This window comes from Leptinotarsa decemlineata, unplaced genomic scaffold, assembly GCF_025532065.1.
Source record: "Leptinotarsa decemlineata unplaced genomic scaffold, Ldec_3_MD MMD2_tig00000008_RagTag_RagTag, whole genome shotgun sequence".
Taxonomy (NCBI): domain Eukaryota; kingdom Metazoa; phylum Arthropoda; class Insecta; order Coleoptera; family Chrysomelidae; genus Leptinotarsa; species Leptinotarsa decemlineata.
In genome coordinates, this window is record NW_027412537.1 from 7033176 (window position 1) to 7049452 (window position 16277).

The 16277-nt window shown below is 34.9% G+C and overlaps 1 protein-coding gene across 10 annotated transcripts in view; it reads left to right on the forward strand.

Moving 5' to 3' along the window:
- tai (basic helix-loop-helix family member taiman) overlaps positions 1-16277 on the forward strand; it is a 503475-nt gene that overhangs the window by 431760 nt on the left and 55438 nt on the right. For all 10 annotated transcript variants that reach the window (XM_074170929.1, XM_074170926.1, XM_074170931.1 and 7 more), the window contains 2 exons: positions 3591-3698; positions 11801-12116. In XM_074170929.1, the coding sequence (XP_074027030.1) occupies positions 3591-3698; positions 11801-12116 (424 nt within the window). The remainder of the gene's footprint in view (positions 1-3590; positions 3699-11800; positions 12117-16277) is intronic.

The following is a 16277-nucleotide window of genomic DNA, read 5'->3' on the forward strand; positions in this document are numbered from 1 at the left end:
TATCAAAGAATTGTATGCAACAATATAGTTTGCATCCGAGATAGGGTTACACTTCACAAGTGCTAACGGAGACCCCGACAGAGATGAGATTAGGTAATTAAATTTATCTATGTTTTTCAAAGAGGAGTTATCATGGACTAAACTGTTGAACATGTCAATAAAGGTTTTCCATTGCTTGAAATTGCCATCAAATTTAACAAGTTCGATTTTTGGCAATCTCACATGACTCATTTCGGGTGGACCTGGGTTGTTTACAACATCGACTGTATTGAATAATTGAGAAAAGGTAGATTTTGCTGCATAATAATGCTTGTAAAATCCTCTGGATAGAACTTTAAATTCCTCATTGTCATATTCATCCACTGAAATGAGGAGTGGCAAAAGAACTGCATTATGCTTTTCAAAGTCTTGATAAATATTTTCTAAGTGCGAACACATTGATTTAAATAGAGAATGAAGATCCACAGACGTTTTGGCAGCTTCTGCTATTTCAGCAATATCGCTCATACGGTCTATACAAATTTGTTGAAGAGCCCGACATTGTTTTATTTTATTCGCGTTAGCCGTCATCTTGAACTACCACTGAATTGCTAAATAACAAGCTTCAAAATAGCTTGATAAATAATCGTACCGAACAAAATTATTCGATCACACCTCGTATATTGAGAATCAATATCTCACCTCTAGCAAAAACTCCAAGTATTAAATATTTTTCAAAAAAAAAAAAAAAAAAAAAACAAGTAAAGATCGGATGTGAAATTAAAAAACAAAACGATAGAGAGGTATTCAACAGAACGTTGACTTCTTGGGTTTTTTGCCAACAGGAGAAAATTAAATGTATTTGTCTGAGAACTAAAGAGTCTGAACAAAACGAACAAACGAAAATTTTCAAGAATTCACAATATCCGGATCGTATGGACCATGTTTTATATTGGGTAACTTAGTGGACTGTTTTAATAGGTCTTTGAAAATTATCGAGTAATTCGTTCTGTTCAGTGGTGCTAATGAATGAGAATTAACTAACAATAATAATGATATCAAAAAGAGAGAATTTAACGTGTCTGTGATTTCCTTACCTTGATTTTGGTCACAACGGCACTTGAGGAATCGGTGAATAGAGAGAGAGAGAGAGAGATAAGAAACTGCACTTTTCCAGTACATCTGCAGTTTTCTCGAGCACTTTCGGTTCTTTCTCCGGAATCGAACCTTTTGTCTATATGTTCTTCCTCTCGCGGCAGACAGAAAACCACAGTCTTCTCGCGATAAGAATTAACACAAAAAAAATGAAAACAAAAACTCTACTTAATCAGACAAACACACTATACAGGGAGGTGGTGACGATACAACAAGTGATACAGGCTTTTCACAGAAGGTCGAGAAGATGTGATTGACGGCACTCTGGACGCCTCAGCACGTCAACAACGATGAAAATGTTGAGAAATTGAAGAAAATTGTGATGGAAAATCGTCGAATTACTACTAGAGAGTTTGCTTAGGAAGTCGGTATATCTGTTGGCTCATGCCACGCATTTTTTTTTGGAAATTTTAGGCATGAAGCGTGTGGCAACGAAGTTAGGTCCAAAATGGCTGACCAAAAAACCCTCGCAGAAGCATCGCTCAGGAATTGTTGAGTGACGTCAATGACGATCCAGATTTGCTAGAAAGGGTCATAACTGGTTACTAATCATGAATATATGATTATGACATCGAAACCAAAGTCCAATCGTCCCAATGGAAGAGCCCAGGAGAACCAAGACAAAAAAAGCACGCCAAATTCCATCAAATGTCAAGGTTTTCTTCACAGTTTTCTATGTTGAAGTTATGCGCCGCTTGACAGGAGAGCAACGAGAAAAAAAAACGAAAAACTATTCATGGTTTTTGCATTACGATAATGAGCCTGGTCACTCGTCATTCCTTGTTCCTGAATTTTTAGCCAATAACAACACCGTAATCATGCCTCGGCTACCGTATTCACCAAATTTGGTCCCCTGCGACTTTTCCCTGTTTCCAAGATTGTAAAGACCTATGAAAGGTCGGCGTTTTGCGACGATTGAGGAGATAGTTCAATAGTTGAGAGAGCTCAAGGGCATACCAAAAAGTGCATATCAGAGCTGCTTCGCGGAATGGAAAAAACCCTGGCCCAAGTTGTATTATATCTGAGGAGGACTACTTTGACGGAAACAAAATAGAAATTGATGAATAAATAATTTTTTTGAGTAAATTTAAAATTCGCCTTATTTTTTTATCAGACCTCGTATGTTGATTAAAGTACATGAAATTATTTCTATAAAAGATTAAATACAGCAGTTTTAGTATTTCATTACATTTTAATTGGTATTTCATAGGTTGATAACGGATTATTTACTTCAAAGCGATAAAATGATGAAAAAACTTAAAGGCTTAGCAACCAAAACAGAGTTTCACAGCGATAAAACAGCCATGAAATTAACATCTAGATGTAATTATTTTTGAATTATACGTGACTCTCTGGGCCTCGTTATGCATCATTCTCACAATTTCAATCATTGTCCCTCTCCTGATCAAATTGAACCAATGGAATCGTATATTCAAATATGGTTGTTGATAAATATTGAAACTATGCATAAAAGATTCCACAGAAATTCATAGGTTCAATTTGAAATTATGATTAAGACAGTAAGCAGACCCTTTCTCTACTGAGTCAACTCAAATGTATTTGTAATTTAAACCAATATATTAAACAGATAGATACAAGAGGATTATTCATTTAATTTAATTCAATTATTAGTTGCAATAACAAAGCGATATAAGCAAGCAAGATTGAATTCAATTGGAAAAAAGCGTTCCCAGGCTAATATAAAAACACATATATCACTTATATTTCAGCAATGCAAAACACACGCTTTCATCCTATCTTTTCAAAACCGAACTATGTAAGCGTATTAGACCGTCTTAAGGATTTTCCTGTAGTGCTTGTGTTCTGTCCTTGAAAAAAGACACATTTGCACTAATACCTATATTACATTTTTCTCAATAAGGACACAATACAAGCTGAGTTGACCTCAGACTGCTAAAAATAGGAATCATTTCATATTATTTATATATAGTTGAATATAATTTGTAATATTGATATCGACCTGAATAAAATACCATAGGTTCTATATATATCTTAGTACAGCAGGTGAAATCTAGGAAATGACTTGAGAAATCTTTCTCTTTCTTTTTCTGTCTCACTCTCACTGCCCTCTAACTAACGCAGATTTAGTGGGCTAGGCCATAACGGAATTTAGAAAGCTCTTCCTACATTTGACAATCTGTACTGTGTAGCCACTGTTGAAATGATCCTTGGAAAAAAAAGTAATACAAATATTTTCTTGGGTACCGTTCAGGCTGTTTTACACTATTTTTATCAAGATAACTGTTATAATAATTTCAATCTTATATTTCAAAAAACGCTATTAGTTTTCTTACAAGAATCTTCGAGATTTTCCTTTGTTATAACCGAATGATATAATTTTCCAACACTTTTACGGAAATCGTGATAACTTTTTATCAATGTACCTTAAAAAATATAAATTCGTTTTTTGTAATAATAAATTCTCATTGTTTCAGGCTTGGTCCTTGTGAGCTGCAAGACCCGGTTTGGGCAAAAATGAGTGCCTTGGCTGCCGGGTGCTCTAAGAAAAGAAAGAAATCTGAAAATAAGCCACAAGCTCAAATGTAAGTATTTATTTTTTATATAAATACATATCACACCAGTAAAAATATGAAAGTAAAGTTATAGTAAACCTAATATTTTTATGTGAATATGATAATGCATTCATAAATATATGAAGATGGCATACTCATAGTATTTTGAATGAAATAGGGTTGAAATATTTCTCTAAAACGGACACACATAAGACAACTCTTTTCTGGACAACAACATTTTATTAATATGCATTGAATTGAGAAACATTCAAGAGGGAATTCAATGATCTAATCGAAAATACCTACAGCTGACCTTTATACTAATTCGGATAATACGGGGTACTAGGTTATCTTACTGTCATAGAATGGTTCTAGAAATTTGCCACTCAGAGATTCTTCTATCTAGTTAAGGTCTGTCAGAACACAAAAATCTTCAATTTTTCTACTACACCTTCAATAAAATTGCATTTCTGGTCTTCTGGTCCGCTTCTCTCCAAGTTTCTCGGTGGATCGTCATATGTTGCATGAGTTGTATAATCTGCATATAGTATAACATTTTTTGTGCTCAAATCTTCTTAGTAAATAGTGAAAAGGAGAAAATTCAATGGCCCCAAAATAGATTCCTGAGGAACCCTCGATGCTGTCATACTGATATGATCCATAATGCCTAAAAAAATCAGTTACTGTATTCTCTAATTTCAATTTTGGATCAGTAATTTGTTAACTGAAGCAATGTATTTACGTAACAACAAGAAAATATCCAAATTAAGTACAAGTGGGCTAAAAAGTTCGTAGGCTAACATAAAAAAAATCATAAAATTGGATTTAATTATCCAACATAGTTGCCCTCGAGGGCGATATAACTATTAGAGAGGTCATAGCGGTTTAATATTTAATATTACGATTTGTCTTTAGCTTCAAAATAAGCCTCAGTTTCGACGATTGCCTCTTTGTAGGCCCTACATTTTTTTTACAAGGGCATTCTTTTGTGGTCCGAGAACAGGAAAAAGCCGCGGGGGTCAGATCTGGAGAATACGGTGGATGCGGAAACAATTCGAAGTCCAATCATGCAATTTTCCCGTTTTTTCGCGATGTCGTCCTTCAAACGCTCTAATAACGCTATGTAATAGTCGCTATTGATGATTTCTCGCTTTTCAAGATAGTCGATGGATATGGCATCCGAAAATACTGATACCATAACCTTGGCAGCCGACTGTTGCGCCTTTGCACGCTTTGAAATCGGTTCACCACGTGCAGTCCATTCAGATGACGATCGTTTTGATTCTGTTCAGAATTATCAATTCGTTGTTGTTTTTGGTCGATTGTGAGCACGCGCGGCACCCATTTCGAACAGAGCTTTCGCATACCCGAATATTCATGCACAATACGACCAACACGTTCATTTGATACCTTTAGAGCTTGAACTATCTTGATCAACTTCACTTTGCGGTCATCCTAAATTATTTAGTGGACTTTTCTTATGTTTCCGTTGTAAACAGCCTCATTGGGGCATCCACTGCGTGCTACGTCCTCGTTGCTCATTTCACCTCGTTTAAAGCAAACCGCTTTTCAACGGTTGACTTTCCTGGTGCAAAGTTCGAATAATGTTCACGAAGAGAAGCCTTGGCTTCAACAGTATATTTTTTCGCCAAAAAGCAATGCTTTAATTAATACACGAAATTGTTTTATCCCACAAAATAATAGTCCGACAGCTGTGAAATTTTTTACACTTGTCTTTTGAAGGTTAGGGTTACCTGAAAATCATATGAATTCGATACTAGTAGCGTCATCTGTTAGTTAGCCTACAAACTTCAGCCCATCTCGTAAGATCTGAATTCGAAGTTAATCACATATCAACTTTCAATAAATTTATTTTCGTACGTTTGTTGTTAATGTGTTTCAGTGTTATGAATTTAAAAATTTTCATTGTGATAAATACAAGTACTGTATTTAATATTTGTGTTGACCAGTACGATGAAAATATAGCAATTTTTTTTCAGTTATTTGTGTGTCTATTGTAATCTAATTATAATTATTATTAGTTTTCCTACCTGACTAGGTATTTATCATAGCGATAGATATCTGAAGATGGTCGTTGTTTCTTCTTTTTATTTGTGAACGATTTTGTCAATGAGAACAACAATAACAATAAAGTATATTTGATTTGATTTGAATCTAATTTAGCGAGGTGTTTATGATGATCTCAGCATTGTATTCAAAAAAGTTGATGAAATGATTCGGTTGTTCAACTCTACTTTGATGGAGGAATATTTTCTGTCGTGTTTACACAACAGAATATAAACTTCGCCCTTTATTTCCATATATGAACCTTGTTTTCTAATATTTATTTTATTCTTTTGAATGTGGAAATAATAAAGACGATTATTATTATTTCCTTCAGGGTTTTTGCTTAACCCATTAATTTTCATTATTTCGCCCAAGTTTTTGTTTCATTTCTCAAACAAAATATCAAGCAATGTATCTCAAGAATTGTTACAGGAATATTACTCGATTGAAATTACTAGTTTTACCGTTACATACATAATCTAAATAAAAAAGATAGTTGTGTACGTTAGCAAAATTGAAACACAATACCTTTTTGACATATAATCGACCTTTTGTTTCTCTCCTCGTGCTTTTCTGCCTATGAGTGCTCTCGTAGCTTTTCTAGGAAGGCATTATATCTCGGCAAAAAATCCGAGTCAGCAACTAGAATCTAATAAAGATGTCACAAAGTGAAAGACGTCAGCAGAAAACCGCTGAGTACAGGCAAGATGCCACTCGGCTTGCAATATATGACTATCTTTGTGAATTTTTCTTTCGTTATGTAACCAGTTCCGAAAATAGTTATTTATCTAGCGGATGGACGCGAATGGTGTGGAAATATTTGTTTATTTATCATAAATATTTGAAAATATCATGGGAGAGGTCATTATTGTGTTTTTTATCATTGTGACTGAATGTGACTGGGTATACTTTCATAACGAAAAAGAGTGTTTTGCAATATTCTTCTTCTTTTTAGAAAAGGATGTAATTTCTCCTCATACTTTGGACTACAAAGTGAACAGGAAAAAGTGATTTTAGTATAATTCAATATTCATATTAAAGTACTTGTTTAGTTTTTTTTTTCGTGTAATTCAATATTTTTATGAAAGTAGTTGTTTCGAGAGATATTTTTCTTCCAGTTTGTATCTGAAAGTATATAACCTCTATGCACGATGTATACATATCTTAATTGAATAGAACTGGCCGATACTTGATGAAAATCTATATTAAAACTCATTGAATACAGTTTATTTTCACGTGTTTCGGGGGACAATAGCTTTTTCAAGCGCTTGAGAAAGCTATTGTATAGCGAAACACGTGTCGCGGTTTTTGTAAAACCCTTCTTAGTGAAAATCATACAATAAACTGTATTAATGACTTTTTATAAATATCTTCATAGAGTCATTTTGCAATTAATTGCTTTCCTGCTACCTTCAGAAGTTTTCACATTTTTTGTACAATGATGGAGAAGTAGAGAATCAAAATTTTTCTTTTCCAAAAATGTTATTTCTATTACAGTGTCATGGTGTCATAGAAGGCATGAATATAATCCTTTTTTCAATCAACCATTGTTCACAAAACTGTTTTAAATGTTCCTTCCTTTATCCAGAAGATTTAAATTATGTATCATTGAAGAAGTAGAAAACCTAAAAAAGTAATATTTTTTAGGGATATATATAGAAAGTAGGAAACTTGTGAAAAAATGAAGAAGATTAAATACTTCAATTGAAGCTCGCTTCAATTGAAAAAATTGAAGCGCCCAGAAAAAAACGCAAAAACGTTTTTTCTGGTCTGAAAAAATCATCAGAAACAACTACTTTCAATTATGAACATTCAAATACACGAAAATCACTTTTTCTCATTAATTTAGTACTCAAAACATTCGTAATCAAATTAAACCAGATAGCATTCATAGGACCGCGACACAACGTAATTCTAGTATAGGAAGAAGTATCGTTATAAAATTTCACTTATGAGAAAAAATGTCAATCTCCAGACCGACTTCTAGAATTTTCGAGTGAAAACTCTATTATTCAATTATTCCACTGTACTTTTTTGAATAACTACAAACATTTCACCACTTTATGTTAATTGGAGAGAAAAATGGCAATTTGTATGAATATTTTGTTGAATACACTGACCCGTCACTTGGTAAAAATCAATCCAACTGAGGATGCTACTATGTAGTGAAACAAGTATTGGAAATAAAACCTATTTTATGAAAATGTATTATTATTATCACGAACATTTCTCTTTCTGAAACGTTTCTTTCAGACTATAAAAAATATTTCAACAGTCGCTAAACAACAAATAAAACTTTAAACTCTCACGGCAGACTTGTTTATTTTCTATGTTCGCAGTGAAAGATTTTATGATTTGTAAGCATCTTAAACAGTTCGTTAATTTTCTTGGTGAATTTTAATTTCTTTTCAAATTTCCAGTTGCGCATTTAAGGCGAGCTGCTGAATTTTCCGCCAAATATCTCGAAATTGTTTCTTATTTTAAGTAGCAAATAATATTGTTTTTTATGGGTGCTTGTCCATACTCCATAATAAATGAACATATTGAACAACACTTTGTGAGATCTTCACATAAACCGTTTACAAAACGAACACACGTTTCCTTTATACAGTAATTTTATGAGGCATAACTTACGCTAAACTAAAATAATTCAAAAATTTACTTTCACTAATTGTTTAATAATAACGCAATTGATCATTAGTTCATAAGATAATAAATTCTAATAAAAACCTTGAGTGACATTTCAACCTGGGTTTCTACATTTCTGAACCTAGGTATTCTAAACCATTGATTTTTTACGTTTCTCCCCAAAATATATTCTTTCATAGTCACAATTGAAATTATTCTACTTTGGTTATAACTTTTGAATTGTTCCTATCAATAAACCGCTGCTGCGTTCTCTTCTTCTTTCGTAAAAAGTTTTTCCCGTTTGAACAATATGGAAGTTAGAACAAGAACCAAAAGCTAACTTATACATACTACATATCCTCGATCTATCCGACACTGATTGTAGTTTTTAATGTGTAGTTTTACATTCTAATTCGTTCTATAAGTGTTACTTTTTCAATCAACTTGTGATATACAGGGTGTAACTGAAAAAAAGATAGGATCTTTCATATAAAGAAACTTAATTGGAGCATCCCGTGTTAAGATACAGCCCCTTAAAGAGGTTACATAAAAGTAATTCATTTGGTTAACCCATAGTTGTAAGGGGTGGAAAACTTAACCCCTAAAATTTATTTCCAATGTAACTTTTTGTCTTATTATTTGTTTACCATTTAAACATTTATTTCCGATAACCTGTTTCATTACTAAACAAAAATGTCTCTTGGGTTTTTTGCCCAAAATAAACCAGTTCGCAGCAAAAAATTATTTTAAGAACAACTACAGAGATACATCATCATAAATGCGAACTGGATTTATTGTTATTTTGTAGTTAGTATCTGCATTAAACGATTAAAGGGTAATGAACAAAACTAATTCATCAATAACAAAACACACAACATGTAGAAATCATAGTAAATGTTCAATATGTTTACCTTCAAACATTACGCATGCGTCTAGACGTCGGCGCATTGAGCCACGTATTCGCTCAAATATTCCTGGAGTCTCTCTAATTACCCTGCACGCATCAATGATGCGGTTTCTTGAGTCCAAACCAAACCAAATGCTGTTAATGGCCCCAAATAGAGAAATCGAGAGGATTGAGATCCGGGGATCGAGCGGGCCAGTTCTGTGGTACTCCTCGACTGATTTGCATATGTTTCAGTTAAATGCTGACGTGCTACTTGACTAAAATGGGAGGGAGCCCCATCATGTATAAAAAACATATCCCTTCTGACTCTCAAAGAAACTTCCTCCAGCAGTACTGGATGCACTTCTCTTAAAAATTGAACGTATGCCTCACCATTTAATCGAGGAGGTAGAAAATGAGACCCAATTAAATCATCCCCAATAACTCCGAGCCACACGTTAAGAGAAAAATGTTCTTGATGGTTAGTTTCGACAATAGCGTGAGAGTTTTCATCAGCTCATATGTGGTAATTATGAAAATTAATCTTGTCCCGAGAAAAACTACATTCTTCTGTGAATTCTATCGTCTTCAGAAAGTCACAATTTCTTCTAATCATTTTCAGCATCCAATTGCAAAATTCAAGACGGTTCGGAAAGTCTCGCGGTAACAGTGTCTGTACTCGTTGCAGATGGTAAGGATATGAGAGGTATTCCTTTAAAATTCGAAATACCGTCATATGATCAACATTTACCTGGAAAGCAATCTTTCTCGTACTGGTAGTAGGTTGTTCTTGAATCAAATTAAGTACTGCTTCCTCAAGCTGTAGTGTTCGTACTTCTCGATGGCGACCACAATCCTGCGTTCTTTTGTCGAATGAACCATGTTCTCGTAATCGTTGATGAAGTCGAGCAAATATTCTATGTGAATGATACTGCCGTTGAGGATACATTTCAGCATATCTTCTAGAAGCTTCTAACCCATTTCCCTGCGACAGACCGTAAATGTAATACATATGAGCCATTTCCTCATTTGTGTATACCATTTTAATAACAAGTGAATTAATAAATTAGCAAATTAAGAACAGAACAACACACAATTAGTATTAATTCAATTTCGAAAATTCACAAACTGACAGCGTCATACCAATTTAATTGTCACTATCGCTAATAGCGACCTACTAGATCTCTAGATCTCTGTAGTTGTTCGTAAAATAATGTTTTGCTGCGAACTGGTTTATTTTGGGCAAAAAAGCCAAGGGGCATTTTTTGTTCAGAATGAAACAGGCTATCGGAAATAAATTTTTAAATGGCAAACAAATAATACGACAAAAAGTTACATGTGCGGGTATGCGTTTTCCACCCCTTACAACCATAGGGTAAATCAAATAAATTTTTGGTATTACAAAACGTCAGGTTAATTTTAATATTGTAACTTTTTTAGTGCTTGTGAAAAAAAATTGTTATACAAATTTTATGTACCCCCTTTAAGGGGCTGTATCTTAACAAGGGATGCTCCAATGAAGTTTCTTTATATGAAAGATCCTATTTTTTTTTCGATGAGGAATCACCTCCTCAAATGTTTTACACACTTACACACTTAGTTACACCCTGTATTTGATAAAAAGTAATTCAATCTCCAAAGATGAATGAAATAGCTTCCTGTTTTTATAGGTTACTGTAGGGACATTCACCCTGGGGGGGTATAGACAAAAACTATGAAATGTAAGTTTCAACTAGATTTTTTTGTAATATGAAAATTGTTGAAAAAAGATGGATTGTCATCTAGGCCTTGTTTTGAGACGTATAACATTTCTTATGACGCACAGACCTCTTGAATCCACCAATAAGAGTATTTGTTAGAAATACGCTGTACTGGCATATCCTACCAACTCGATACACTCTGAACTCTCTTTTGTTTTAAGAAACATTCTACTTGGATAACGATCATTTTCCTAGTGCTTGTGCATCTTTATAAAAAAAAATATAATTGAAAAATGGTACAATCTCTACAGAAGTCAGAAAAAATGCAGTTTAATGGTCATATTTCAAATCAGTCGTGCGTTTGTTACATTGTCAAGATGTGCGTAGAAGGTTCATCGACTTTTCCTGTTTGTAATTTGATAGAACACGTTAGTTTACATGAAACCAGCACATATAATCCTAATATTAAGTATCTGACGTCTTCGTCGGTTAACTGTAATGCTAGTAATTCTCGCAAAAATTAGTCAAACATGCAGTTGTTTTTTCAACGCCTCCATGTTTTTTTATTTATGATGTTGTGTAACCGTGAATTTAATCAAATATTATAACACACGTGAGCTGTGTAATACGATAGTTGACTGTTTAATCGTCGTTTCTCAGCTACTGTGTATATGGAAACGTGCTGATGTTGCTGTTTTTGCTTTATGCAGTCGACTATGATGCACGCAAAAAAACAGTAGTGTACGAACACTAGTCGTACTCACAGCTCGTGCGAGTATTTCCTATTCGCGATAAAACGCGTTAAAGTTTGTTCTAGAATTTTCCAATATGACCGAAAGTATTTGTTCCAGCAACAAATGCAACAACGAGAAACGCCGCCGGGAGCAAGAAAACGTCTACATCGAGGAATTGGCAGAACTGATCTCGGCAAATTTCGCGGACATGAGCTCCTTGTCCGTGAAGCCTGACAAGTGCGCGATTCTCCAAGAGGCGGTCAACCAGATCAGAAGCATCAAGCAGCAGGAAAGTGCCTCCCAAGCGGCGGATCCCGTGCAGCAGGGGGAGGTCAGCTCTTCTAGACCGACGATCCTATCGAACGAGGTGTACGGCCCTTTGCTGTTGGAGGCGCTCGAGGGATTTCTGTTCGTCGTCAACAGCGAAGGAAAGGTGCGTATTTTATACAGACTGATTTTCGTATCTGAGAAGTACAATCGAAGAGCAGATGCCTTGCCGTGAGTAAGCGAGACAAAAGGAGCAGATATACATTCCGCGGAGAAATTCAAGTCAAGATATGTACAGGGTGATTCAAAAATACTTTGACAAACTTCAGGAGGTGATTCCTCACAATATTCTAATATGAATTGTCCGAATAAATAAATGTCCGGAAACGCTTCGTTCCCAAGATACAGGATGTTGAAATTTTATTTTTTAATTTCGTTTTTTTTAAAAAACTTTCGAAATACTGAACTTAATTGAACGAAACTTGGTAATAGGAGGTTTTTGAGGTGTCGAATTCGAACCTGATGCTCTTATTCGTAGGGGGCGCCACCTACACGTCTTTTTCTTTTTTAAAGATTCATAACATTTTAAGGCGTAAAAAAATCGATTACTCTATCATATCTACGTAAATGAGCTACCCTTGTTACTAGTCGCTGTAAGCAACCGTTTTCTAAATATTTGGACTTGAAAACTTCAAGTCGATTATTTGATAATCGATGCATGTTGAAGTTATTACGAATATTTTGCTTTTTTCAAAGAATGCTTTGGAAATAAATTTGACGTTTGTGAGTAGTTTTGGTAATTACATATTTTGTGACAGTTAGACGTTTTGTTGAAGTTTCCGTAAGTAGAAGTAGAAAACACTTATTTTGAAAAAATGGATTATTTAAACAATAATGATCATTTAGCCGATATGCATTTCGTTTATGGCCTTGCGGATGGCAATGCGCGCGAAGCAAGACGTATTTACCAGGAGAGATTTCCTAATCGAGTACTGCCTTCAGCTCCAACATTTGCTAGTCTCCACCGTCGTTTGGCAGAAACAGGTAGCTTTAAGAGGGCAGCTGATTTTATTGGAATACCACGAGCAGTCCGAACCCCAAAATTGGAAGAAACTGTTTTGAACGCTCTCGAGGAGAATCCAGAAACAAGCACAAGAGTAATTGCTGAAGCTGTCAATTCTACTCATTCCACAGTTTGGAAAATTATCAACGATCAACAGCTTTATCCATACCATATTCAAAGGGTACAAGCTCTTTTGCCACGAGACTTTCCCCAACGCATTACTATGTGTCAATGGTTTTTGAGAAAATTGGCTGGAAATCCTCAATATTTAAGATATGTACTCTTCACGGACTAGGCAAACTTCTCCCGAAATGCTATCACAAACTTTCATAACAACCATGTTTGGGCTCTCGAAAATCCGCACGCAGTTAGTGAAAGGCATTATCAGTATCAATTTTCTGTAAATGTATGGGCGGCAATAATTGATAATTACTTGATAGGTCCTTTCTTTCTTCCGTTACGACTGAATGGCGCAACTTACAGACACTTTTCAGAAAATGAATTGCCGGGACTACTTCAGAATGTACCATTAGAAATTCGTATCCGCATGTGGTTTATGCATGATGGGACTCCGGCCCATTTCAGCGTTGTAGCCAGGGAATTCCTTAACACAGTCTATCCAAATCGATGGATCGGTAGGGGTGTAGAAGAACCTAACCAGGCGTGGGCACCAAGGTCCCCAGATCTAAACCCAATAGATTTTTATTTTTGGGGACATTTGAAGTCACTAGTTTATAAGACTCCAGTAGTGAACGAGGAAGATCTAGAAACCGAATAGTAGACGGTCGTGAAACAATAAGAAACACACCAATAATTTTTGAACGGGTACGAAATTCAATGACTAGACGACTGACTGCCTGTATCTTCGCTGAAGGTGGACACTTCCAACAATTTACTTGAATACAATTTAGTTTAGTTAATTTTAGTTTATTCTACATATTCAAAATTTCCTGAAATGAAATGTTGACATTTCTTGCAAATTTTATTAAAACAAATACTGATTATGCACCCTTGATACAAAAATAACTATTTCGCTTAAGGTTGTCATAAAAGAACGTACCCAACAGTAATGACCTCTTCAAACGAGTAAAACGTCAAATTCATTTCCAAAGCATTTTTGTGAAAAAAGCAAAATATTGGTAATAACTTCAACATGCATCGATTATCAAATAATCGACTTGAAGTTTTCAAGTCCAAATATTTAGAAAACAGTTGCTTACAGCGACTAGTAACAAATGTAGCTTATTTACGTAGATATGATATAGGAATCGATTTTTTTACTGAAAAATGTGCTAGAAGTACGCTCAAAAAAGTTATGAATCTTCAAAAAAGAAAAAGACGTGTAGGTGGCGCCCCCTACGAGTAAGAGCAATAAGAACATCAGGTTCGAATTCGACACCTCAAAAACCTCCTATTACCAAGTTTCGTTTGAGTTCAGTATTTCAAAAGTTATTTGAAAAAAACCAAAATAAAAATAAAACTTCAACATCCTGTATCTTGGAAACGAAGCGTTTCCGAACATTTATTTAATTGGACAATTCATATTAGAATATTGTGAGGAATCACCTCCTGAAGTTTGTCAAAGTACTTTTGAATCACCCTGTATATCCGAAATCAAATGCTGATAATTCCATTATGAAACTAAAAGTTTGATTTTAAGGTACATTCCCGATACAAAGTGGCATTCATTCCACAAAATTTTCATATCGAGAATTTAGTGCATTATGCATTTAAGTAATTAAAAAATAAACTGATGTTACACATCATAAATGCATTAAGAAAGTCGTCGTATAAAAAAAACTGAAAATTTACTTGGGGGTTAGTAACAGCTTTTTTATAAACACTACCATCGGATTCACTGTTTCGATTCTCAGGTCCAGAAGAAGCATATTGGCAACGACTGTGCCATTTTTTTGGTGAAACATTTCGTTTACTTTATTTTATTTTTCCATACAGATTTAGATCATAATTACGTGAAAATTCGTTTTCTTAACTATACAGGGTGTTTCATCTCAGACCCCGTATATTTCTTATCCCATAGTGAATGGAAAAATTTCCCTTAACACGTCGAATGATTTTGTTTGGGGGACATCTTTTGACGTATATTTTAGGCTTGAACGAGTAACCCCCTAATAGGGGACTTTTCAACCCCTCAAACTTGAATAGAGGAGAGGGGTTGAGTGATACTTTATTTGAAAAGTATTGGAAGTCTCTTTCCAACGGTGTATGAAAAACGTAAATTTGATGAACCGTTTTCGCCAAAAATCTATTTTGCAGCTTGAATGAGCCGCCTTGAATAATTTGGTTATTTTACAATGTACAACAAGTCCATTTTTATTAAGTCGTTTTTACAAACTCAAACAATCGTCAAAAAATTACATTCTTGAAAAATTTAATTGTGTTATCATCATGCTTACAATCAAAAACATTAAATCTGCTTGTTTAAATGCACTTTTTTACTTAATGGAGAGGTTAACCGACATAACTGTAGAATTTGGAGCGATACAAATCCTCATGTATTTCGAGAAGCTCACGCTCAACATCCAGAAAAGCTAAAACGTTTGGGTAGGAATTTTGGGAGACCACCTAATTGGACCTCTGTTTATTCCTGGTAATTTAACTGGCGAACGTTATCTTGAAATGCTGGAAAATGCGATTGATTCGTTAGTAACTGAACAATTAGAAAACGATCCTCTACTACTTGAACAACAATTGCATTTTCAACAAGACGGAGCTCCTCCACACCACGCCTCACCAGTTCGCCAATACCTCAATTTGCAATACCCCGGTCGTTGGATTGGAAGAAGAGGTCCTAAGGAGTGGCCTGCCCGACCTCCTGACCTGAACCCTCTGGACTTCTTCTTGTTGGGACATCTCAAGTCCAAGATTTTTGTGACTCGCTCTGAAAATTTGGACGAACTACGGCAAAGAATTGTGAATGAGTGTCGTCAAATAACTCCAATTATGCTGAACCATGTCAGAGACGGTTTTCAGTCAAGATTGTATTATTTTATGGAAGTCAATGGAGGACAATTTGAACATTTGATTTGCTCGTTGAAGCCTAAAATATACGTCAAAAGATGTCCCCCAAACAAAATCATTCGACGTGTTTCGGGAAATTTTTCCACTCACTATGGGATAAGAAATATACGGGGTGGCTCGTCTGAGATGGAACACCCTGTATATGTGAGCTTGCATACCATTTGTACGCCGAAAGATTAGTTTTCATTTTAGGTTGTTTCAGAAGGTTAGAGTATTTCAAAT